Source organism: Numenius arquata, chromosome 8, assembly GCF_964106895.1.
Source record: "Numenius arquata chromosome 8, bNumArq3.hap1.1, whole genome shotgun sequence".
Classification (NCBI taxonomy): domain Eukaryota; kingdom Metazoa; phylum Chordata; class Aves; order Charadriiformes; family Scolopacidae; genus Numenius; species Numenius arquata.
Genome location: NC_133583.1, coordinates 43599189 through 43626333, shown reverse-complemented (window position 1 = coordinate 43626333; position 27145 = coordinate 43599189). Strand labels below are relative to the sequence as shown.

General features: G+C 35.7%; 2 protein-coding genes across 3 annotated transcripts in view; one reads left to right on the top strand and one right to left on the bottom strand.

The window, feature by feature from the left end:
- The window catches only part of C8H1orf146 (chromosome 8 C1orf146 homolog), a 7590-nt gene extending 3562 nt beyond the window's left edge, over window positions 1-4028 (top strand). The window contains exons 4-5 of the mRNA XM_074152724.1: window positions 2444-2522; window positions 3909-4028. Of these exons, the coding sequence (XP_074008825.1) occupies window positions 2444-2522; window positions 3909-4028 (199 nt within the window). The remainder of the gene's footprint in view (window positions 1-2443; window positions 2523-3908) is intronic.
- Window positions 4027-27145, bottom strand: GLMN (glomulin, FKBP associated protein). 2 transcript variants are annotated; one of them, XM_074152722.1, is made up of 19 exons: window positions 27017-27145; window positions 25356-25427; window positions 24731-24856; window positions 23218-23337; window positions 22305-22413; window positions 20855-21101; window positions 20246-20345; window positions 16985-17172; window positions 16444-16497; window positions 15475-15505; window positions 15070-15159; window positions 14478-14519; window positions 14316-14389; window positions 13895-13979; window positions 11624-11733; window positions 10426-10489; window positions 6810-6933; window positions 5295-5377; window positions 4027-5145 (listed from the first exon to the last, which is right to left on the bottom strand). In XM_074152722.1, the coding sequence occupies exons 2-19, from the start codon at window positions 25419-25421 to the stop codon at window positions 5038-5040; spliced, it is 1821 nt and encodes a 606-aa protein (XP_074008823.1). In that variant the 5' UTR covers window positions 25422-25427; window positions 27017-27145; the 3' UTR covers window positions 4027-5037. The 2 variants fall into 2 exon arrangements, with proteins under 2 accessions (XP_074008823.1, XP_074008824.1); XM_074152723.1 differs by lacking the exon at window positions 27017-27145 and having other exon boundaries at window positions 4033-5145; window positions 11624-11730; window positions 25356-25449.

Sequence of the window (27145 nt, the reverse complement as noted above, 5' to 3'; positions counted from 1 at the left end):
TTAGGTCTGTCAGCATCTTTTCATGGTCATTTTCAAAACAGAACAGGCAAGCTTCCTTTATGAGAAAATGCTTTACTGAAAAGTACAGATTCTTTACCAGCTTTTAAAATCTGATTACTTGGAACAGTCTATTATACAGAGCCAGAACAATTGAAATAATCAATGTTACTTTACACCAAAAGTATGAAACTGGCCATTAAAACTGGTTTGTTTAAAACTTTATCTGTGCTTTCTAATGAAGCCTGAAAACTCGCACGGTTCAGTACAAAGCTGCTGACAACAGTTATCAGGTTGTGCTCCATTCTTGTAGTTAGAACTTTTTTCTGGTAGGCACAGTAGGCCTAACTGCAGTTGATTTTCACTCCTGACATCAAAGAAGCGACTATTCTAATGGAGTCTTTGATCTTTACCTCCTTGAAACTAGCACCGGTTTCGTTAAATCCTGGGCATTCTGCCAAATGCTGATGAGTAGCAGAGTGTATGGGATGAAAAGTAGGAAATCTATTACCCATTTGTGAAAATTCCATAAATTTTCATGAGAGGTCGTAAAAGCTCTGCCGCCGTTCAGCGAGAACATGTTATGCAGCTTATGGCAATGCTAATTCTCAGTCTTCTTTGTGGTTATGTACAAGGGGTTTTGTGCACGTGTTGATCACTAACAAATGTGATGTTTTGAAACTATATTCCATTTGCTAAGACAGTATTTTTATTCAAATAATAGTTTTTTTCATTGCAGGCCATACCAATTTGATGTTGACAAGGCATAATTGTATTTTAGATGCATGCGCTTTGTTACTACCTGGCAGTTTGGAGTTCTGCCATTGTACGTAAATCACTGACTGAGCTTTTGCATCGGTGGGGTTGAAACTTGTGCCATATTCTCTCAAACTACAAGTCACCTGTGGGACTTGTTAAAAAACAAAGTCCCTTGACACATTACAGGATTGTTGTTCAACACTGTGAACACTTTATGTAAGGTTGTGTATGTGATGGGGGAAGGAGGAGAAAAGCAATCTTTATCATCACAACTCAAATGAGCATTCCACTAATAGCCTCAGTAAATCCTTATGTTAAAGTTTACACACCTTGGAGTAAAAACCAGCCTTGTGTTCTAATGGCCAGTATTCTGCCCATTGATCAAATTAATAAAATACAAACTAAATTTAGACCTGCTGTAATTAGAAGGAAAACTATTGATAGAAATTGATTTTCACGGATGTAGGTAAGTACATGTAATTGTTTCTTTGTTGCCCTTTGTTCGCTCACCCTTTGCTTAGCCCACTGCTAGCATTAGCAAAGTTGCATCTATTTATTTCCCAAATCCCTAAATGTAAAACAGTTTCTGCATCAGATTTTAGCAAAACTCAACAGTGGCCCGAGTACCTGCTCTTAGGGAAGGACACTGCCTATTACATTTATTTTTGCTAATTAGAAGAATGGGCAGCCCAGCTTAGATCAGGCATCCAACCAGCATAGGTCTTAATGTGAATGAGTCCAAGTCATCAAACAGATTGCGGGAAGAACAGGTGGTAGTCACAAGGGGAGGTCACAGGGGAGTACGCAACTGAGCAGCTGGGCACTTTCTTTAGATTAAATTTTTGATTAGTTAACAACAAAGAATGTGGAATTTTAAGTCCCTATCACATTTCAGCTCTACAACAGTGAACAGCAGCAATGCCAACTTTGTTGTCATTGTTACAACACACTTTAGGTACAAGTCTTAAGGAAAGGCTCTGTGCTTGCCTGAGCTTTGATCAATCTCTCTCTCTCTCTCTTCCACAACTGCACTGAAGGACAACTGATGCTAGTATTTGAAATCTTCAGATTCCGTTCTCAAGAATGAATGCATATAAATAACACTATCTGTAGAAAGACATTGAATTTTAGGTTAAATTATTTGAATGAACAAGTCTTTCATTAAATTCTTAGCAGAATTATCCCATTATCTTAATCGCATCTGATGTACAGATTGCTATATTTAGCTAGTACACTACAAAGATTTAGTTCAAATTCTGAAGTATTTTTAGCACAGTGTTTATAGATAATTTCCTGTGTTCTTCCAAAGCCATAAAAAAACCCAAACGTTTTTTTTTTACTGGCACTGAGAACAGTCAGTCTTCAACAATATAGCAGAAGAGGGTTTAGTTCTCTTTGCATGTACACATGCTTAAGAAGTGTTGACTGATTGATTGCCAAAGAGCCCTAGAAAAAGAAATGAGCTCTTCCAAATCCCACCTAAACAAGTGGTGCAGAAATGGGACCAGATGGTTATACAAACTCTCCAGTTGCCTTTAAAAATAAAAGCAGTCTTCTATGTACTTGTGGTGAAGGCACAGTAAGAAGTTGTTTATATCATATGGGAATGTTTTTTGAGTTTTATGGCGTAACAAATTAAATGTGCATTCTAAAAGTAACCTTAACCTTTATTTATTTTGATGTGCAGATTCCTGGGCAGTAATTTACGTATAATACCAGTTCATAATACCGCTGAAACTGTTAAGTTAATGCTAACCATAGCTAAGGTAAGTCTGGTTGCATATACTTAAAAAAATCAGTTCTTCAGAAGTATATTAGCCAGGAATATCCAAGAACTATAACTTTAATGGAAACTTTTGGGTCATATTGACCACAATCCATCTAATACATTGAGATAGGACTGTTACTCCGATGCTTTAGCCAAGTCTTTAAACTATTGTTAAAGGTAACTTTAAAAACTCTTAATAGCATCTATGAAGACAAATTAGATGACCTTTAAAGGTCCCTTCCAACCGACTATTCTATGATTCTAATTCAGCTCTTATTTACCACTTCATTTAGTAGTGCAGAACCAGAATGAAATCTAAATATGTAATGACTTCAAGGTAAAAATGCCAATTTGAAAACTCTAGTTGTGGATTTTAATGATGTACATACTAATTTATTATTTCTACAGCTTAATAAGTGTAATTTATCTGTGTATCCGCAACATATTCTGTATGCATCAACACATTATTATTGAAATATATTTATTGAACCTCTTTAAAGAGCACCTTTTCCATGAAAATTCTAACTTAGATACTAACTATAACAGCACTAGCAGCATCCCATGTACCAAAAATAAAAACAGGAGGGTGAATGACATGTTAGAAAACAAATATGAATTTACATTTTATCCTTTCCTAAAGTGGGCATCTCAAAATAATAAGCATTAACCTATTCAGAGTATTCATCATTTTAAAAATGTTTAAGTCACATCTTGCTTATTGTATGGCAAAAGCTCTTAAATACTTATTACAATGTTGAATGTTGTACATAAACTTTTTATGGAATCTACTGATGGCTGGCCCAGTCTCTTAAAAGCTTTTTAGGTTCATGCTGTATTAAGATTACTGCTGATCCTATAAACTTGATTTTCTACTTGTTGAGAATGTTTACACCAGATTTCAACAGGAGAGCCCCGAAAGGAGTGATGACAGTATATACCACAAAACTATCAGTTACCATTTCACTATTTCTTACTGATACAGTGCAAAGCCAGTTTAATGAGTTTAATGAGCTCATCTTTTATCAGAGAATCTGTAACTGGTATAAGGCCTAAATACTGACATTTCTGCCCCAGGTTAACAGACATGGCCAAGGAAGCAACACCACCCAACTAATCCTGAGCTGCCCATACCCAACTCCTGTTGAAATACTACCCAGATAATCAGATGCAATGCTGGCAGGACTGGTTATTTTAGGACTGGTCTTGCACCTAAAGGGATACATCCAATCACCTCTGTGTCATCCTTCCTGAATATCTACTTCAGAAAACATGACTCAAATTTCACTGCTGAATAATTTTACATTTGTACTATTTGAAAAAATAAGATGTTGAATATACCTAAGAGTTATTGTGTCCTACTCATAATATTTTTCTTTCCTCTAAGGTAACTTCCAAGCCACAAGTAGATGATATTCGTTACCAAATGGCAATGACAAAAGCCCAAATAATAGAAAACAGTCCAGTTTGGAAGATGCTTCAGGAGTACCAGTCACATTGCAATTAATTTAGTATTTGGGGTTTTTATTCATAAATAGAGTGGCTACATTTTAAACAAAATACAGAATGTTCTTAAAAATATAATTACATTTCAAAAGACTGTATATACAAGTTATGAATCTGCAATGAAAACTTGTATTAAATAACTATACAGTGAAAAATAGCATACATTATACCCAATGTACATTCAAAGAAAAAACCAAAAGTCATCCTTGTTTGGCCAAAAAAGCCATTGTTGTTTTAACTTGATTCTGAACTTAGGAGCTCATCTGTTTATAATTTCCCAAAACATTTAATATATCTTAAGGAAAATTTTATAAGGGTGATCAAAATAATGCCAAAATACAGGTTTCCCATGCAAAACAGGTGTACGTATGAAATCTTATACACTGTGTTTTTCAAACATAAGTGTTATCTGCTGTTTTACTAGGTTTTAACATCTTATTTGGCTCCAAGTTGATGTGTTTTTCTTCAAACCTGGTTTCATTTGCTATAGTATTTCTACTGTTATCTATCTATAGCTTACAATCCTTTCTGTAAATATGGAAGCTTGTTTGTCAACATTAAAAAGTGCCAATAAAAAACACCTTGTGCTTAAATGGTTCTTTTTAATTAATGGTTCTCCAGTCACGTTATAAAAATCTTTGTAATTCACAGCACCAATCAGCAACTATTATCTAACAAATTTTGAAGATAAACAGAAAAATAAATGCACAACCATACCTCCTTGCCACAGCATAAGAACAAAAAAAATCCCCTTGTTTTTAGTTTCTAAACTTAAGAAAAAGCATTGAATTCTGAAGAGGAGTACTTTAGTAAATAGGTCATCTCTGTGACTTGCACACAACAATAGCGGAAGAAAATAAAGAACAGCAACAAGACATGAAGAGCAGCATTTGCAATTCTTCTAGAGGCCGCTCTAAATTGCTCTTTGGTTGGTAGCCTCCTTTTCAACTAAAGTCTCAGAGTCAAAATGATCTTACAAGAAGTACGTTAATTCAAATACTTCAGCTGACCTAACTATTTTCATCCATTCCACCTTTTATTTTCACTTCAATGAGTTCTTCTACTCGAGCTAGAACACTTTCTATTAAATCAAATGTGAAGAGTGCTGAGTGTAAAACCTGAAATGACAAAAGAGATTAATGTTATTTTTATTAGAAGATTTTTTCTTTTTTTTTTTTTTTTTACCCACTGTACATATATGTTTGTCTCCAGATTGATAAAAAAAATTCAATACTTCTGAATAACTCTGAAGGAAATGCAAACTCACCTGAAGCTGCATTTCAGTAGTCATTGCAGGCATCTTTTCCCCACTAACAGTTACAGAACAAACTGTGTTCAAACTTTGTGCCTCTGCAGAATAAAATAACCAACCAGAGATCAGGCTGCCGTTTCACGTAACTTTTAGAATGAAAAAAATATTTAGTATGTTTTTAGACAATAACTGTTAAAAACCACGAACCTAAGGATTGATCAAACATAGAAGAGAAGGTGCTGAACCTTACGAGGAAGACAGTTTGAGCTGGACGCTATCGCTACACTTTCTATATCCCGTTATGTCTACATTACTGAACTGGCAATATCTGCAACTAAAAAAAAAAAAAAAAAGTACATAGCTAAAATGCTCCTTAAAAGGAAAAAAAAAAAAAATTAAGTCTGGTTGATTTGTGATACATTTTTAATATTTCTACATCCAGAGAAATCGTAGAAGGTTCTTTAGCTTGATTTAATGAATCCAGACATAAAATACATATTTAATTAAGAGAAGGCTGCAGGCTTCTCTGTTTCAGGCAGATTACTTGCAGCAGGCAAAACTACAAGGACAAGTCTGAAAACTAAGGGGAAAAACTCTTACATTCAGACAACATATTTGAAATTCAACATAATGCTTACAAAGATTATACACTGGGGGGAAAAGGCTAAAGCATTTACTATTACGAGTTAGATGTTGTCTCCTGAACTCGCCTCTTTATGCTTTGTCAAAGGCTGGAGAAATGTAAGAGGGACTTAAACAAAAACAGAAAGCTTCCCGATTCATTTTAAAGGATTCCCTTTACAAAGACATCCACAGGTTGCCTTTAGAAAAATTTCCCCTTCTCTGCCTCATCTAGTTTACAGTAACAGAAGAGGATAAGACCAGGGGCCAAAAGCCATACTGACGTTTTTGGTAGAAGCAGCAAGTTCCTTGGGTTGTCTTAATTATACTGGAGACCACAAAAGAGCAGAGGATCAGACATACACAGAGATGGCCTAAAGCAGCTATAGCTCTTATGCCCTGTGGAATGTGTCTGCTTAACCCACAGCAGAATTTGATTCTGTGTGTCAGATTTAAAAAAAAAAAAAAAAAAAGTAAAAAATTCTAGAATGTAATTCTTCAGGCTTTAAGACAGTACCTACTTGCTGTGTGAATTCTTTCTTTTCTTGTTAACCTCCCCATACCTAGCATGAAACCTAGGGGCTATATATTCACAAAGAAAGCTCCTGTCTAACCTTAAAATCAAAAGTATAAATGCAGAATAAGCTTTGAACATCTTCATGTGACATTTCTATCAGGTTTCTATAAGGTTTACAAATGTGATGAGAGATAAACAAGTGCAGTTTTTTCTGACCAATTATGAAAATTACTAATGTAAAATATAGCAACTACTGAATTTTTATTTGAAATTTGGAATAGTGTCAACAGTTAAATAAAACATGATCTATACAGCACTTCCCAATTCTTTGTTTCCAAAGGATTTCCAAAGTTTCTAATATGAACAAAGCTAAGGAAAAAAGCCCAACTAACCTCTTCTGTTTTCTTTCTTATTCTTTATTTCTGCTTCGTAGTGCGCTTTTGACATATTGAGTCCTACATGCAGTGGTTTTAAAAAATTTTGCTCAATCTTGGCAAGCATGGTCCATACACCGGTCTATTCAAACAGAACAGAGAAGGTTACAAATTAACTTTTGACGGAGCATTGCAACGCTAAGTTTTTGAGCAGAAGTCTTTTAGACTAGTCTTTATAACATACAATTCTGTGCTAGGAGGAAAAAAAGGCTCATCCATTTCAGCATGAATAGCAGCATGATGGATATTTAAGCTCCTCTTATATTTTCAGCATGGTTTGTCAAAAATTAGAGACAAAAAAAATCAAAAGGAGGGGGCCAAACTTAGTATGTAGGCTCATAACCACAGCAATGGAAACGTACATTCTCAGCTTGTTCTTGTAAGCAAAGCTGAAAGGATGCTGGTATGTTGGAGGGGGCGTACTAGCTACTTTCTTGGGCTATAATCTCTACAGCGAGTAAACAGCAGTTGTAGATTCCCTTAAGATAATTCAGCAGCAAAATGGCACAACTATTTAAATTCACGTTCCCAAATTAACACTGTACTGCAATGCCAAATGAAAAGTCTGATAAATTTACCAAATTTATGACTCAAATACATAAGGGTCTTATCTATATAGCAGTCGGTTTAAAAAGCACAGTAGGACTGTTACTGGATATGCTACTACCCCGTCCTTAGGCACAGTAGCCCAAGTGACACATGAACTTCTCCCCAATTTGACATGGGTGAAGGGAGGAGTTTACAATAACTGCACTCAGGAAGCAAGAAATAAAAGGAAAGAATGCTCAAGAACAAGGCTGTTCAAGGTTACACCACCCAAGAAGAAACCTTCTCTGCCTTGGCACCTTAGAAGCTTGTAGTTACAAAACTGCTGTAGAAGGAAACAAATATAAGTCAGTCTTTGTGTCTTCAGATATAGGAGCCATTTAAATGACTCCTTTCTTCAGGCAGTATCCTCCAAGGGCAGAGTAAGGACAATAAAAATAAAAATTCTCAATGTTAAAGAGTATTGTTAATTACAGCAGAAAATTCAACAAATTTCAATGCTAAATGACACAAAGTTAACTGGTCAAATAAGAAAACCGGTAATTACTTCCACCAGAATGGGGCTAAAAACGAAGAAATAACTTTCCAGAAAAATACTGATTTTTAAACTTAATGAAAGTGCTTGTTATGCAGCAATCAGAAGATCTGAACTGACATGAAAGGAAGCATTTTTTTTCTGCCTCCCTTGCACTACATGAAGGGAGACAGGGAGGAAGTCAAGAACTGGCAGAGCCGAAATTTAAGGGAAAACTTCAGAAGATGTGATGTTATTTTCTCTTCAAACTGTAGGGACATTCTTTATGCCAGGTACTAGACAGCACTGTTACAGCAACTGTGCTACTATGGATAAATTTTTAATAATAATCAAGAGGAATACTCTCTATTTTTACAAAGCTATGCATTTACATGAAACTGAGTGGATGATAATGAGCACTTGAATAGTAAACACACTGTAAATCTGAGAACAGATACAGTCTATCAATACTAACTAATTACATAAATAGTAAAATAGAAATGCACCAATTGAAAACTATTTTTACTATTCCTTTTCATTATGGTTTGGGTAATCAGTGCAAGCTATATTATTATTATTATTCTGCTTAGACTAGTAACATCATTAGGCACTTATAATCCTTGTATTCATAGATCTCAATGTGGTCTAAAAATAGATCAGATTTTTGTGTATTTTAGAAAACAGAAAATGATATGCTGAAGTGCATTACTTCAAATCATAAAGAAAGTCAAGGAACTAGAGTAGAACAACAGAACACCTCAGAATACTTATTGTGGGTTAGAATATTCCTCAGACCACGATACTGCTTATTGAAGTCAGGAAAGGCTTCACTGTACTTTAAAACTGAAAAGCAATTTTTCTTTAAACTGCAACTAATTTAAACAAATATTTTAATGCAAAAATCAAGACATTTAGTACTAAGGAGAATAGTTTGGGTTGGAAGAGACCTTTAAAGGCCATCTAGTCTAACACCCCGGCAATGAGGAGGGACATCTTCAACTAGGATCAGCTGATACTTGTTCGTTACATGATACAGTGGATAAAAAGCTACCGAATTGCATAAATTAGAAGAATGGTGGAACACAATGATTTGGAAGAGTCAATAGAAGTTGCATTTTATTGCATTGCACTATTAGAATAAGCAGCCATTTGGTAGTGGAATGTAATTGGAAAACTAAACACAATTCCATTGGCTTTTCAATGCTATAATGACATAATGCAATTCAGAGCACTAACGAAGTATTATAATAAAATATTATATTGTTATATTTTTATTATAAAAACCAGCCGGTAGAATACGGAATCCATATATTACTCCAGTTGTGAAATTCAAACAAGGTTCTCCTTGAGTATCCAGGAACACATTTCCATCAACTGCAAGTGGATGAGTGACTGCACACAAAACCAGCAGATCCATCGTAATATACTACACTGAGAAGCCATACAGCAGTTGAATAACAAGTGCAGTTTGCACTGATCTACCAGTAACAAATGTTGCTGACTGCTTCAGACAGAAAAGAGCTAAACAAAACAGAGAAGAAAGAGGTGGGGATTACTACTAAAGCTGTAAAATCCTGCTTTAAACTGAGGTAGCATAATATTATATGGGTAAAATACATAAGGGCAGCTTCAATTTTTTAATATACTGCAAAGTTTAAATATTCAGAGTATTTCTGAAATAGCTACATTCCAACACCCACATGCAGGAGAAATGAAGGTAAAGAGGTATACCTATAACACAACATAGGTAAACTGCAGTGGTGGGCAGTTTGGGTTGGCAAGTTACCTTTGTGCGTAAAACATTCTAGCCTGTATCTAGTAAAGCAACGTAGCAGAAAATTGCATTGGTCTGGCCATTCCTTTTGTTAGTTCAGCAGATGGATCTTACAGAGAAGAATTTTTTTGATGCTGATTCCTAGAGAAGCTTTTAACATGTACCTATCATGCAGCTGCACAGTTGCTGTAAATATAGAATACTGTTTTGCACAGCTAAAAGCTATTTAAATATGATTATTAAATACTTTCTGAGAAATCTTAATACTATTAACTTTTAGTGTATCACACAAAAAGTATTTTGCCTAAAGATAAATAAAGTGGATCTCTTGAACTGCAAAGGTTTGTATTATTATTATAAAGAAATCCACTTGGATGCTCGAGGGATACCACCAAATAAATTAGCAGTATTAACAAGTATTTTTTTCTCCTGGGAATACTTGATAGAGATTTTATTTTATGGTGACATACTCTAAAATTATGGATATAGACCACAGTTCATCAGGCAGAGTAAAAAGATAGCTTGTTTACAGTAAGTCAAGTATGAATGCAATCAAATTTCATCAGAATAGAATACCACATATCTCCTGATGTAGTTAATAGAAACATCACTTCTGCATTACTGACCACTGCAAAGAAAAATACAAAAAACATGGTTTTGAATCAAAGAAAACAGCTTTCACATGAATCCAGCTCTCAGCCCTTACGTAATCAATCATTTTCAAATCAATTAGTACTTACTTGACTATCACTTTCACAATCCTTAATGACTAAGTATCTCAATAGATTGAGTGATGCCATAATCCTGTGATTAAAAAAAATACACTATTATTTAGAACACAGAATTATATTACAGGGATAATAATTTAAATTGTCCATTAGCTAGCCATCCTAAAAATATTCATCTGTACAAAATGCAACTACTGATGTGTTGAGCATTATAGCTCAGTCTAAAGCACCAGTGTGCAGTAACAGCCATGTTACAACAGTTGACACCTTGCAAGATAAAAACTGTCAGCAGATTGGAGAAGGCTGGCGATTGTGAGGGAAAATTCTCTGAAGAGACAGAACCTTATTACAGAATTTGTAATATGCATCATTGGTGATCCAAAGTTGATATGAAATTAGCGCCACAGTTTTCTTTATTACTGTATTGAATTTTTACTTATGAGTGTTTTTTAAAAATATGGGTTTTGCTTTTGTTTTACCATACATTTTAGCAGAAACTCTCTACTGCTTTTTCCAAATAAACAGTACAATTACAGATCACACATCTGGGTTTTTAAGTAGTTATGTGTTCAACCTGGATACTACCACCCTACTGACTTAGAAGCCCAACTTTTACTCATGATATAGGAAGAGACTTGGCCTATACAGGAGACTTTCAGAGACTTTTCCAGTAGCTGTTATATTACTTATTTACAAGTATTTGTTGTTCGGATGGCTCTGTATTCCCACTCATGAGAAACTGGATTCCCAGCAGCAATTTGTGAAATAGCCTCAAAAAGGCTGTGTGCTACAAGTTGTATGTGATAATTATTATTCCCCTGTGTCACATAAGACAACATACCACGTTTTGTTCCTCCAATTGCTTCTGCAGAAAGCTGACAAACCATACAGTCATAATGAAATAATGCCTTACCAATTAGTTTGGTAATCTGACATCTGAGGCCTTATATCCTCAGGGAACGGAGGAGGGATTCTTTTCTTATTGTTAAAAACCAATGTAATAGCATTGTGACATTCTTCTATACAGTTAGTTGAAAGAATGGCTGAAATAACTGATCATTTCCATTTCTAGTTCCAAAAATTTAAAATACATTGATGCTGTCATCTCATTAATTACATGACAGCATAACTCCCATCATAGTAAGGTAATTTGAAGTCTTTTTGAAAGTTTAAAAAAGGAGAAAAGCCTCTAACTGTGATTACAACTCACCTATCTGAGTTTTGCAGAAGATCTGTCTCAGCACCTTCTGGAAGTACAAGCACTAAATCTAGAAGGGAGATCAGGTGATGTCCTGTAAACCAAATGTTGTCACATGCCTTCTGAAAAAATAACACAAGAAGTATAGCCGAGTGCAAAATTTAAATTTTAAAGATATCTTAAATAAATCTTAAATAATTTAACAAATATTTGGGGAAAACAGAAAAGCAAAAAAAAAAAAAAAACCAAACACTGAAGAAATGTTTTTTAATTACTACATGTGACCGAAGTATACAAACTAGCCTTTTCATAATCCTCCCTACTTCATGCCAAGCTGTTCTTTTCAGTTTCATCAGAATAGATTCTCCACCGTACCACCATTTATATAGTTAATATTTGTTTACATAAACTTTGCATACCATACTAGGGACTCTTTTTTTATACTGAGTTATGGAACAATTAGCTATCTTTACCAGATCCTCCGTTCATTTCATAAGAGTACCGTCACAATTTTTTTTACAGATTATCAAGTGTTTTAAGTTTTCTTTCCATATTTCTAAATCCACAACTCCTAGCAATGCTTGTAAGTAAAGCATACCTCCACCTCTATGGCTCTTTGACAGAGGAAGGGCATTCAGTTACTTTCTTTTGAAAGACGGAGAGGGAAGAGGACAGAAGGGAGAACCATTTAAGCGTAAGATGGAGAGTACTAGGTTTTGAAGTGGCAGAACATAATTATTCTGATGCCCTCTGCATCACAGAGAGACCACGCGCTATTTTCACAAAAATTCCGCTAACTACAACAAATTATGAAGTGAGGAGGGGCAAAACAACAAAAAAACACCTCTCACTTGCTTAGCAGAAGTTTTTTTAAAGCCTTGCAGCTAAGACGCCTGAAAATTCTCTCCTGAGTGTGCCCATCATTCCCAAAGAGCAAGTGAGCACACTCCTCTCTGAAAGTGTCACGGCCTCTAAAAAAAGGCTGTTTCATGTCAGTACAACGAAGCTGAGAGCATGGAGTTGTTGCAAAGTCCTTATCTTTGGGATAAGATAAGGTAGGAATAAGGTTAAGAAAAGAGGATGGGATAAGGTTGGGAAAAGAGAGATCATACACAGGGCAGAAGCCAGACGAGAGAGGGAACCGGAACAAAGCCTGGAATGGATTGGAAGGAACACTGATACTAGGTAAGGAGACAAGAAGGGTAACTGTCTGTTCAAAGTCATCAGATGAGGGACCTGGATTAGCAGGGCGCAAAAACTAAGATGACATAAAAGGATAGCAATTGGAAATTGTTACCATTATGTCTATAGCAGAATTCTTTGCAACAAACCTAGAATATTCAAATTAATATGATAAAATTTTTAAATTATTTATCTTTTTGACAGCCAGGGAACTCTACATGGAAGAAATGTATTAAGATAACTCTGAAGCTGCAAAGTCAAAAAATTAATTACTAAGGAAATCTCAGAATATACTTTTACTTATTCAATTTTAGTGCAAGCCCCTTTTGGAACAGTTTTTATATTATCATCTTCTTCACCTGTGCTGATTCAATATACAGGACAGACTATGATCTAATAAATAGCAGTTCAGTGCTTTCAAACATAACTATGCTAGCATAAAATATGCATAAATTTACTATATTGTCCTATTTGACAAAAGGCAGTATCCTCAAGAATCAAAGTTTGGTTAGGAAAGGTCCTAAGCGGTTAAAAAAAGAGAAAGGGAGGGAAGGAAAAAAAAAGCGTGAATAATTTATTTTAATTAATTTTTCCAACTTTCTGGTATAAATCATTATAAAAAATGAGATTTAAATGGCTTTGATCTAGCTCAACCCTTTCTGATGAATTAAACGTTTGTGAAGCACTCATAATGCTGACTGTCATAATAAAACCAAAAAAATTTAATAATTCTGTCTGGACGGTAGCATTTGAATTATATTCAAGAAACGAGGAACTGTGAGGATAAAATAAAATACTAATACTTCCTCTTTAAGAAAGAAGTGTGTATTTTCAGGCACAGAAAACGTAATAATAACTTCTAAGAAAAATACAATAAGATTGTGCAATTAAGAAATAAATTTGTAAAATAATAATGTAAAAATACATATGCAGAAAAAAGCCAAATTAATATTTTCAATTATATAATTGCCCAATCTTATGTTTCTTTTCAAAGTGGATTTTTTAACACACCACTCAAAGCTTAAGCTGTACACAGTTTTTCAACATAATACTAGTAGAATTTTGAGATGGCAACTTGTTTTTTAGTGGTAATAGCCTCACCGTCAACGATAAGTGAATCTGATCTTTTATATTTTTAATAACGTATCCTTCCACACCAGCATGGTTGCTTGTCTTCAGTAAACACCTTCAAAGAACAAAAAAAAAAAAAAAAAAAAAAAAAAGCTATTATCTCATTAAAGCTGCCTATATACTTAGCTCAAAACTTAGATGACGTTATGGCCTTATTCACTAAGTGGGAGTTTTACCACAGAAAATAAGATGACTATGTAACCTTTGAACACTGGCTTACATAAGACAGCTGATTTCATATGAGGCAATTGGAATTCATTATTTATCCAAAAATTATCACAGTAAAATTAATGTGGTTTACCAGATAGAAACTGTCAGAAATCATAACGTCTATGCAATTAAGCTGCAGTAAGGCTGATATTACACAATCTACAGTAATTTGGATGCATACCTGAATAATGTATATTTTCCCTCTGCTTCAAACTTGTCTATGAACAACTGCAAAATATTTAAACTCTTCTTTCTCTAAAAAAAAAAAAATAATATGTTAATTAGATTAATTCTAATTAAATAAATTCAGCAGTTAACTGATTCTGTAGGTCTCATTACATACCAGATGCTCTATGGGACAAAGGGTCATAACTTTCACCAAAACCTGCAGTTGGACAAAGAAAACATAATTTCTAATTACATACAGATTACATTACATTACACTGACCAAAATCTACTCAAGACATTAAAAAAAACAAAACAATCCCAACCAAAACCAAGAAGCCACAGCCCACAAAACCATGCCTATAAGAAGATTCTCATCAGAGAAATTCACATTAGCTTCACTGGTTGAAATCCCAGGGCTGATATGCAAAACCACTATTCTTGTACTGTTGGGTCCAGATAAGAATGTAGCCAAGCAGCAGATTTGGAGGGAAGAGAAAAAAAATGAGCAGGCATCATCTTTCAGCTAAGATCAGTGCCCACCTGCCTCAGTGGCCTGTACATACACTACATATATTTCAGTTGTCATTGAAACTTCATGCTGTAGCAGGTAGAAAAGACAATTCTGTACAGAAAGACACTGAAGGCTTCAATTTAATGACACACATGTATAAAGATGCAGTAGTATGTCCTCTCTCAAACACCTAGAAGACAGCTAGGTATTATTTATAACCAGACTTTAGAGACTTCTGTACATTGCTTATTATTACCTGAGGTACGTTAATAAAATCTCTGAATTCTAAATACTGATGTAGAAGGCTATTATCTTCCATTTTCAATAAACAGCTCTCAAACAGATCCTGCAGGTGAGGGAAAAAAAAAAAACTGCCAACACTTTGCACATATGTAAGACACTAATCTATATGCTTAACATAGAGCTACAAATTTAAGTGATAAAGGCAATTTAAACATTTATGAATGTATGTAAAGTTCAATAAATAAAAGTGTTTGTAAGACTGAAGAATACCTAATTAAACCTCAAAATATTTCTGAAACTATTATCTGAACTATTATTTGTACCTTTCTTAGAAAGAAAAAATAAAGTTCTACCATTACTTTAAACTGAAAAAAAATAAACATTCTAACATTGAAAATTTGATTAAAAGAAAACTTACAAGTCCTTTAGATAACATAGATTCTTCTGTTCTACAGAAAAAAGAAACAGTATCATATTTGTTAATTAAAGGGACAATGTTGATAGTTCAGAACAAATACCAGAACAGAGATCAAAAAGAACTTTTCCTTCAACAATTTTCATTCTATTTTCTAAATATAGTATCTGCATTACTCCTTTCAAAGATTTTTTTGAATAAACTGGCTGGTGAAAAGTTGAGAATTAGAATCCTCTCCTCAATATTTATAATTCCGCCCCCCTCCTCAATATTTATAAATGCTCAAAAGTAGCATCTCATATCTCATAGGTATCAAGACACTAATTAACAAAGAAAATTAAATTTTTCCCAGGTGATTCCATTTGCATAGTTCTGCAAACCTAAGAAAAACACAGCGGATCCTAAACTGAAGAGACCAGAAAGTTTTGTTTAAATTTTACTAGGAAATGGTAAGCAGTCATAAAGGGAAACTTCCCTTTTATAGCAGTGTTAGAAACTATTTGGTCAACACTGCTGCTTATGGAAGATCAAATAATCACAATATATAGAAAAAGCTGGTTTCCTTTAGGAAGCCTGACCTTTATGCATGTAAGAGTGCATATAGTATCAGAATACATTCAAATAAATATTATCACGATAGTGTTCTCTAGTAATAAACTAATTGTTACAGAAGTACAAGTAAATATACACTCTAATTATCCTGCATGTGTTTAAAAGATATTAATTTTCATTTCAGAATAAAGTTTCTAAAAAAAGTATCACAATACAAGCTGAAAAAAAATAAATAAAGTGTTTTATACAACTTTTCATACTTCTTAGTAAAAGAAGCCATCCTGTTATGGAACTTGCCACTTTAACTCTCGAGTTCAGAGGAGGTTTTTAAACCTATCTAGTATATTCGAAATTTGATTCTATCAATTACCATAAAAGATCACGCCTACTATCTAGAACTCCAAATACCATAAATCCTACCTTTTCAGTAGCACCTCAATATGTGTCATATTGCACTGCAGAAGGTATGATGGACTAAAAGAGAAAAATTAGGTTTACTTTAAACTGCATAAACCATATACATTTGCATATAGTTAACATTTGACAGGATTAGTCTTTTTAAAAAAAAAATATTAAAATGTCTTTATAAAATTAGTAATTTTGAAATAGACACAAAATATTCAGTCAAATTGCTGTTAATAACTCTTATGTGGAAACTGTCCATAAATGTGCAATTGAAAATCTAATATGTATTAATTTTCAGCATGTAACTAATCCTACCAGTTTCTTTAAAAGCCCAGTTCATCTAAAATGAAACCATTCTAGAGTAAACTGTAGGACTGGAATACATCCTCATGTATATAACATAAGCTACATAAAATATAAATGTATAAATGTTGACATAAAACAAATAGTAGTGAAATACACAGTTTTCATTCATAACTATTCACAAAGCTTTCTTCCACTCAGAAAGAATCTTCAAAGTACAGTCTTATGGTAAGTGAGGAAGAATAGTTCTTACCTAAACACCATTGGAAAGCAATCGATACCAAGATGCTGAACAAACACCAGATATGACAGACACGCCAAAGAATCTGCAGAATTTCTTCGCTCTATGTCTGCAAACTCCTCATTCTCCCAGTGTGGGCTTCTGCCTTTATTATGTAAAAACACCAATGGTATCAATTCTCTTATATTCCACAAAATGTCCTAAAAAAGAAAGATAGATCGCCTATAGTTGCCTTTAAAAGACCTGTATACCAACTAAGTTTCCAAGATTTAATTGTATTTACAGTAAATTCTCTTATATAGCATATGTATAAATTAATATAAGTATTTTGTGAGTCTTTATGATATATATGAACATACAGAAAAAAGACCCTGCAGGAAAAATAACTACTGTTAGAAAAATATTACTAAGATAGCAAAGTCAAGCACTCAAAAGTTAGCAAAAGACACAATAAAGTCACGCTGCAACACCCTAGTTTGGCTCCCTTATCCACAATGCTATGAATAATGACAGCTTCACGATCACATTATGCCACAGGACCCCTGTGTTTTCCAGATCACAGAATACCAAGTATTTTGTTTTCTGCTCACTAATCAATGTGCAACACAACGTTTATCTGCTGAAGACAAACCCTGCTTTAAAGTTAGAATTACCCTGTGTGGCTTTTCTTTCCAGTGAGGCACAACACAATGACACTTGAGTATTTCACAAATACTAGTGTGGTTTTCCCCCCGCCCCAACACACACATTCATGTGAATTAGGAGGTAGTGTAACTCCTGTTGTACATACTATGAAGGAGCAGCAAGACCAAGGATAACTCTCTGTTCCAGGGTTGTCCAAATTGAATATCTGGGATCTTACTTTTTGGAAAAGTAGGATTACACAAGAAGTCATACAGTCAAAGCATGACTTTGCTGCCCTATACCGCAGCTCTCATTACCCAATTCCACAAACAGCGGAAGTGAATTTCTTGAGAAAATGAAGAAAAGGTAATTTATAATTAGCATAAAAAACATGCTTTCAGACTGTGCCCAACAGAAGAGGCAGGATAAAAAGCCAGTTTTTCAGAGCACCCTTCAACTATCTTAACCATGAGATCATCTGGTAATCCCTGCCTCCTTCACCGCACACCTTAAAAGTCCTGCAATAAATGGTCTCGGAGACAAGATTCTCTTTCATTGCACAAGCCTGATTGATCCACACAGCAGTTCCATCCTATGCTGAGACATGCTGTAGAAAAAAATGGATGCGACCATGACAGAAAACCTAATTATGGCTGAAAAGCAACCAAAAGTTTTGCTAACTGCTTAGTGTGCTTCACTTTACAATCTTAATATTTTGGATATAGAATTTTGTGTGCAAAAATGCTTAGATTTTTGAACACAAACTGGAAAAGAAACAGAGTTGCATCACATGGCAACTTCCAGACTTCCTCTGCATGCATGCACGTTTGCACACACTTACATATAGTACATTTCTGTGTGCTTTCCTCATCCCAGCTGGCTCCAAGTCTTCCTTCTGAAACTCATCAAGTCTTGGCATGCCATTCCCTCCCCCAGAATCATAGAATGGTTAGAGTTGGAAGGGACCTCAAAGATCGTCAAGTTCCAAAACCCCTGCCCTTGGCAGGGACACCTCCCACTAGACCACGTTGCTCAAGAATGACACCTTGACCAAGTTTCTCCGCTGTTCTAGGACTAATTCCTCATCTATATCACATAAAAAGCTGGCTGTCTTCTAACTTCAGTTAGAATTCAGTGTTACCCAACTAATGGCCCATTGACTATCCTGAGGGATGACTCTGTTTAGTACTGGGAATATTTTCTCTATTTCGTTATAAAATTTACCAGCCTGCTTCTGAATAAAGTGTTATAAAATAATCCAGCACCTGGCTGTCAAGAAGGTTCCTTCATTTCATCAGCACAACACAAAAAATTGTATAATCACGTATCTGAAAATTAGAGACAACCGATATTTACAAATATTTTAAATTTGGGTCTGGCTGGCGTGGAGTTGATTTTCTTCATGGCAGCCCGTATGGTGCTGTGTTTTAGATCTGTGACCAAAACAGTGTTGGTAACAGACCAGTGTTTCAGCTATTGCTGAGCAGCACTGGCGCAGCATTGAGGCTTCTGTTTCTTACTCTACCCCTCAGCGAGCAGGCAGAGGGCGGGTGAGAGGCTAGGAGGCGACACAGCTGGGACAGCTGACCAGAACAGATCAAAGACATATTCCATACCATATGAGATCACGCTCAGTGACAAACTGCGGTGTCATGGAGGTAATATTTTTCAGATTAACTGCTGTTCAGAGACTGGCTGGGCATTGGTCTGCTGGCAGTAGGTGGTGAGTGACCTCATCACTTGTATGCATCAATTGGTTTTTTTTCCTTCACTTATTAAATGGTTTTTTTCTCAGCCCATGAGTTTTTCTTGCTTTTGCCCTTCAGATTTTCTTCCCCATTCCGCTGGGGGACCCTAAGCAAGTGACTGGGTTGGGGCTTAGCTGCCAACTGGTGTCAAGTCTCCACATTTGGATTTGTGCAAGAGAGGAAATATTCTTTATCACATTCAAAACACAAAGCACAGCTCTACTCGCTGTAACTTTATTCATCAGACCTAGTCCTATTTCTGAAAACATACATGTACTGTGTGTTCCAACATATGGACTGTACCTGACTATCTCCTTATAAGGCTTGGTTTTGCTGCAAATGTAAATAAAATTATCTATATCCACAATGATCCTGCTCTAATAAAACGCGACTGCTATGCAAAACATTACCAGAGTAACTGCATTGGTAACATGGAGTAGACACGTTCCCACTGCATTTCCAGCTATAGCATCAGTCAAGCACCAATTTATATTGTTTAATAATCAGCTGGCACTGCACAGGCACATTAGAGGTTTCTCTCTATGCAACACTTTGATTAAAGGTAACATGTAGATTTTTGCCTTGATGTAATACTGCAGCAAAGACAATCCTTTGTGTAATAAAGAAAAAGAAGCAGTTACAACAAAGTAACAGCTGCTGATTTACAGAGCAGTCCAAGCTGGTTTATAATAAGCAAAACTATGTCTGCAAGACTTGCAATTTCCAGAGATGAGACCTAGAACCATTCTAGACCTTTATCTACCTGCATTATTTACAAGGCCCAGTGAGTCATCCCACTAACCAATAAAGGAAGCAAAAGGAGCTCTAGAATGAATTATAGGTGATTCTGAAATAGACCACTGGTTTTGCAAACACTGTAATTAATTTTGACTGCACTTACTATAATTTCAGTTGCAAAATGTCGAAAGGGATGTTCTTCAATGTCTTCAAGTTGCTCAAGCTGAGCTGTCAATAATGGGTATTTCAGGCTTTTCATACAGCTGAAATAAACCGAGTGAAACTAAATCACCAATAATGTCACAAATACAGACAGATACACGTCACAAATAGTGTCACTGATGACCAAGAATAAAGTCTATACTCATATTAGCTGCTGCTCTTCCTGATTTTCCAAGGAGAACAAAAAAAAAAAAAACCAACCAAAACACTTCCCATAGAAGCATTCCTTAGACTTCATCTCCAGAATATGATTACCCGCACTGCTGTAAATTTGAGAAGACGACTACCAAAACAGCTTCACAGCAGAGACTAATATTTCTTTACTACTTCCCTGTACTAAAAAAGAAAAAAAATATAATTGTTTTGACCTTTCTTTTCTCACTTCATAAATATGTAAGGCATGTTTAGGGTTTTTCTTTTTCGAAATATCACATTAGTTAATATAACTTGGCAGCATTATAAAACACTAATAAGATTATTTATGTAATAAATGCCTACTGTTCATTTTGTTAAGTTATAGGAATTTATTACACTAACATAAAATGCTCACAATTTTAATAATTCTTCTTTCAGCTCCATGTCATTGTATTCTGATGACTTTTCCATGTTTTTAACGACTTCATTCACAAAAGGTTTAGCAAAGTCCACCACTGCATTACAACATTGACAGAGGCCAAGTTTATCTTCTTGTATTTGTTGTTTTGTATAAGGTACAGGTAAGGGAGCAAGCTGATTCATAATCATGGCCAAAGATAAACCCACTGAGTAGGCCTTCTTGTTCTGAAGTTTCAAAAGCACTGAGGGAAAAGAAAAAAGAGAGAGAGAAGATTTTGAGACATTAAGTTATTACTTACATAGTAGAGGAAGACATGAAGAAAAACAATGACTACATACAAAAGGCTTTAGTTTCAGGTAAGGAGGGACTGGTACCTGAAATCACATGAGCAAATCCAGGAAGACTAAACATAATCTCCTAGTTTAATATGCTCTAATTAAGACAACCATGTATTTGAGAATGACAAATATTAAAGCAGTTGTGCACTTCAACACATTCTTCCTTTCTCTGTAGCACCGTGATGAGGGCTGAAAAAGACTGTCTTTCTAGAATTAGTCTAAGTGAAATAATATTCATTTATCTGATCTGGGAAACTGATTTATACTTGCTTTATTGCTTGGCAAAACCAGAGGTAATGGCCCAGCCTTTCTGCTGAGATCTGACTCCACCTGAAGCAGCTCAGAACTGTTCTATACTCCGTGGCAGAACCAACAGAGGGGCTCCGAGACTGAGGCAGTAGCACAAGTGGCTCTCCACTTAAACTGCACTCAGTGCAGGCTGACTGCAGATGGGCTATCCAAAAAGCCACATACTTCTAATTACCAAAATGCTTCTCATGTTAAATTTTAACATAATTCACATCTCAGACTGCTATAATCAGAACTTAAACTTGATACAAGGCACTTCTCACATATCAAACCAGAAACTACTACTTGTTACCTACTTAGTGGGTGTCCAAACCCAACATTTTTAGTTTTTATATGTAACCAGAAGAATGCTCCCCCCTACATCAATCAAGTATTTCAACCTGCTTCAATCTGAAATAAAAGTTTTATACTATGAAAATATGGAATTGTATGTTTTAAAAGCTAGATAACGAAGAATTTCACAAACCCATGTAATTATCTGTTTCTGTAACAACAGCATGAATGGTTCACACCTCTAAATATAACTGTCACAAAACCACATTCTTGTAAACGATTAAAAATATCTGAATATTACTTTTTCAACTGATGCTATTAATCCCATTTAAAATTTTTTTCTAACAGGCCAATATAAGCATGAAAATTACACCTTGTGTTATTTTGCAGAATAGAATAGTCTGTAAAGCCTATTAGGATAGACATTCTGAAACTATTCCAGCAAAGGCTAAACTCATTGAAATGAGTTAAATTAAATGAGAAGATAATTTAATTCAGAAATCACATGAAAAAGTGCATCTTACCTGTCTGTAAAGGCTGAAGCAATAACATGACAGTTTGGCATACTTGCTCTCCAGAGGTCTGCTCAATCTGCTCAAGTAAACCCAAAAAAAGTTCCTTCGGATTGCATAGCTGCAGAAGAGGAACAATGCATATTTTTTTAATCACCATGGTCATAAGCTAAAAAACTCATCACTAGCAAACCTCAATACAGAAGTTCTTGAACATCAAGAAAGCAGATCTGACCGTCCAAGATAATCTTTAAGGAAACAAATATGAAACACTAAGTTCTTCCTGACAATTAATGTCTTCTGTAGAGTGTATATGTGTGTACGCTTTCACACAACCTGAAAACATACAATAAATAATGACACTAAACTTGATTTCTGTGGTCTGTAAAAAACTCACAGTACCTTAGCAAAGGAATCCTTAAAAGTAGAGAGAAAAGAAAAACTTCAGTGTGAATTTAACTCAAACTATCGAGTTTGCAAGTTGTTTTTTAAGTACATGAATGAAAGGGAACTAGTTTTCTAGAGATTAAAACTTTTTTCCTCCTACTACTCTATCAGAATCATCAGGTACTCGTTTTCATACTGTATCTTCAGTAGACAAGAGGCAGTATTGCTGTGGCTGCTCTGACTGTAGCAGCTGGCTATCAAAATCTTTGTAAGTTCTATCTGCCTATTTCTCCGGGGTAACACTATGTCTCTTTCTTTTGCCCAGTTACTAACTTCATAAGATTTGTAAGAGGTTAATTATCTCTGAGAACACTAAACCTGTGTCTACTTCAGATGAAACTGGCCCATGAGTTTAAAAGGTACAGGATATGGATAGAAGAACCCAGAAGTATTCACACCTTGTTTTCTTTGGAAATCAGAGGGAAAATCAGGACCTCTCCCTTCCCTACAATTACTGTATCATATTTCAAAAACATACCTGTACCAACCGATCTAGTATCTTCAGGCAGTGTTCTCGCTTATCATCTTCCTGTTTGTACATCAAAATACATCTAACAAGAGGACAGATGAGATTCCAACCCATATTCTTGATGATAACCTAGAAAAACAGATTTTCAGAGAATAAACCAAACCTGGATGTCTTCTAAACCCAGAAAGACCAAAAAAGGCCAAAAAAGACAATAGATCAACGTCCTGGTTGTCCAACACCTTAATAACATCATTAAAAATTTAATATCTATTGTGATAACATTCTGTACTTGATAAACATTGTCTTCTCTCCCCATACCTATAAACACATATTTTGTATGGTTTTCTTCAATGTATTAATTTTAACATGCTAACTATTTTAAGAATTTATACGACAACATATTTAAAACAAGACTTAGTAGGTAAGTTTTGCTGAAAGAAAGAATGCTTAGAAAGATTATGTTTAACCTAAGGGGACCAAGAGCTTCAGCTGTTACTCCAAGCTCACAAAATTCAAAACCAGACTGTGACCCCTATGTAACATTGTAAAGACAGTCCATCCTTCACTTTCTTCCTGAACTTCTTATTTACCTTTGTACAGTTTAGTATATTCTTCCAGCTCCCCAAAGTGCCTCCGTTACCATCTCTTACATTAGGATCAGCTGAGTTGGCTCCTACAGTTTTGGCCGATATTATTATGTTTATCCGTGGTGGGTTGACCCCAGACAGCAACTAAGCACCCATGAGCTGGTTGCTCCCTTTCTTCCCCCAGTGGGAGGGAGGAGAGAATCAGAAAAGCAAACCAGAATAACTCGCGAGTCAAGATAAGGACAATTTAATAAGTGAAGGACAAAATGGTGGGGGGAAGGAATGACCCAAAACAACTCCCACTAGCAAACCAATGGCAAGCCAGTCTCTAAGCAACAGCTACTTGAGAACAGGTCCTCATCCCCATGTGATTTCATTGCTGAGCATGATGGTACGGAGTATCTCTTCCATCAGTTCAGGTCAGCTGTCCCAGCCACGTCCCCTCCCAGCTTCCCCGCTTACTGAGATGGCAGAGTGAGAAACAGAGAAGGCCTTGGCAGTGTACAAGCACTGATCAGCAAGAGCTGAAACACTGGCATATTATTAACGCTGTTTGGTTACAAATCTAAAATGCAGCACCATACAGGCTGCCATGAAGAAAATGCCAGCCAGACCCAATACACCATCTGAAATCTGGTCCTGCAAAAGAAGGACACTGACACTTTCTCTTAATTATGCTTTTGTCTTCTCTTTTCTCTTTACTTAACTCACTGAAAAACAGTTGTTAATGGTTTTGTTAAGATTATCGTGACTTGGTTTCTGTGAGCTACCTGAAGTTACATGAGAATGTGCACTTAACACAGAGCAGCTTATTAACTATTCATAGGTACAGCCTTGCTCCACAGTGGAAGTAGCCTTCCCTTTTTAATAAGCAGTTTTACCTATTTAACAGTGTGTTAGTACACAACTAATATACAGTGCAAACTTAAACTCACCTTATTTTTCTCATTTTGAATTACTTCTAATAACTGAGCTGCATACCCATCTTCTAAACATTTCTGACCAGCTACCTGAAACAGATTAAAATCTTCTCCTTTGAAATCAGCTTCTTCCAGAACTTGCTAGAAAGAAAATATACGTTTAAGTCCATACTTATAAAAGGCAAATAAAAAATAAAAAAATCCAAGTTGTCATGTAAATTAAATGTAATGTCATTGTAACTTACCTGTTCTTATATAACACCTTTCACATATTAAAAAAAGCTACCAAGAGCTACTACAGAAGACAAAGAAGTATTTCAATAGGACTTTCTAATCTAGATTACCGCATGTTGTTTAGAAGATCTATTTTCTCCAACAGTCTGCTAGGGTTTTGTTACTTCAGACAGGTACTGTTGAGTACAAGAACACTTCCTTCTCCAAGAAGCAGAAGTTATCAAGCATCTTGGGATAAGCACCACAGAGAAGTCAAAGAAACACAGAGGCTGAACTTAGCTGCCCAATGAGGAGTTCTGCTAACAACTGTCTTGTGTTTTGTGGTGACTCTGGTTTTAATTATAATATATGAAGAGAAATGCACACTGCTTACATGTGTTACTTTTATGGAAAGAAAACTACTTACGCATCTTTGTATTATGGCCTGAAGTTCATCAACTGCCATCGTAGTTTGATTTTCTTCTTCTGGCATTGAAAACTATTATAAATTGAAGAGTGCTGTATTAAAACACATGAAGTAAAAACAGAGACTGAAAAATAATCACATCTCGAAAAAAAACGTCAACAGAGGAATAAGAACAACCTAAACAGACAGCTATTATGAAGACTACATGATAAAAAAAACACCAGGAAAAATTCATTTTTAAGAAGGATACACTATATTATTCTAATCCCCATATTTGCAGGAGACAGTATTACAGACAGGAAACAATCTGCATTCTATGTACAGAGAAGCAATTTTTCAAGCAGTATTAGGGTCATCTTGAGAAGACAGGAGGCCTCAGCTACTACCTTGGACACATACATTGAAAACTGCAGCTAATACTGAGCAAGTCTGGACTCAGTGCATACCAAGTGTGGGTGCCTGTGATACATTAAATTTTCTGTGACTATTCTCACTAGAGGAGCTCCTGCTCAGCTGTGACTGGAACACTCTTAACTCAATGCCTAGGATGTGCAGAGCTGATCCAACCACCATGCCTGTTTATATCAACAGTCCAACCAAGATTACACACACAGCATCATTTATTTCTTTATAATGTCTAGGTCGGGCTAGTTCAGTGGCCTTTTACCTCTGTAATTTAAAACTTTCTTGCTAAAAACAATTAAGTTAAACATTTGAGTAATGTTAAGTACATACGAAGTTTTACATAGCCAGGACCATGAATGACAAATAAAATTAAGCTTGGTTATCCATGTGATGTACCACAGCAGCCATCACAATCTTTATAGCTTTCAGTAATTCCATATGCCTAAACTTGGTTATATGACCACTATGAGTGTCAATTACTTCTACACCTGGATAATTACCTAACTATTCATCAAAAACCCAAGTTCCATATTTATACAGGCATAATGTAAAGTCCTCAATCTTTCCTCTAATGTTTGACCTCAGCTAAATCACACATCTAGATAATTAAGCTACCTGGATGTTTACAAAAAGCAGGCAACTCACAAAAGCTTGAAAGGCATCTATGTGTGAATTTTATTATTTAAAGAATAAACAACTCACCTTCTATTCTCAATGACCTATTTTAAGATATTTATGTCACTGCAATCTAGCAACGTATCCAGCCTGTCATTTTAATTTGGTCATCACCATATAATTTTTTACAACACATTGTATTACTTGAGCTCTTAATTTTACTGGATGTTACTAATCCTCCCAAAACAATTTAAATACACTTTCGAGCACTAATATTCTTGCATTTTCAGCCCTCAGTAGCTTCACGACGTACTTACAGCCCCGAAACGTGCCCTGAGCACCCCCCGCCCTGCTCCAGGGATTTCCCAGCTGAGCTCGCAGGCGCTCTCAGGCCTTAATACTTAACCCAGTTTCTAATTAAATCTTTTCAGAGGTTCCAGCGGCAAGCCCACGGCACCTGAGCCGTGTGAAACTTTCCACTACTAATAAGACTCGCCAAGCTCTCTCCTCTCTTAACAAACGCGTGCCTCATCCCCTTCCCTAGGCGGGGTACAACACGCAGGCCTGTACAAAGAGACGGCCAAAGTAAGCCTTTAACTCACGGCTGAATTAGAAGAATGGTACGGTTACCTGCCCCTCACCTCAGCCGGCCGCCAGCAGAGCCAGGTCCCGCACCGCAGCCCCTCAGCCCCGACCGGCCGTACCCCACCGCTCCAAAGAACCGCACCGCCGCTTCTCCCCGCTGCCGGCCCGGGCCACGCCGCCACATC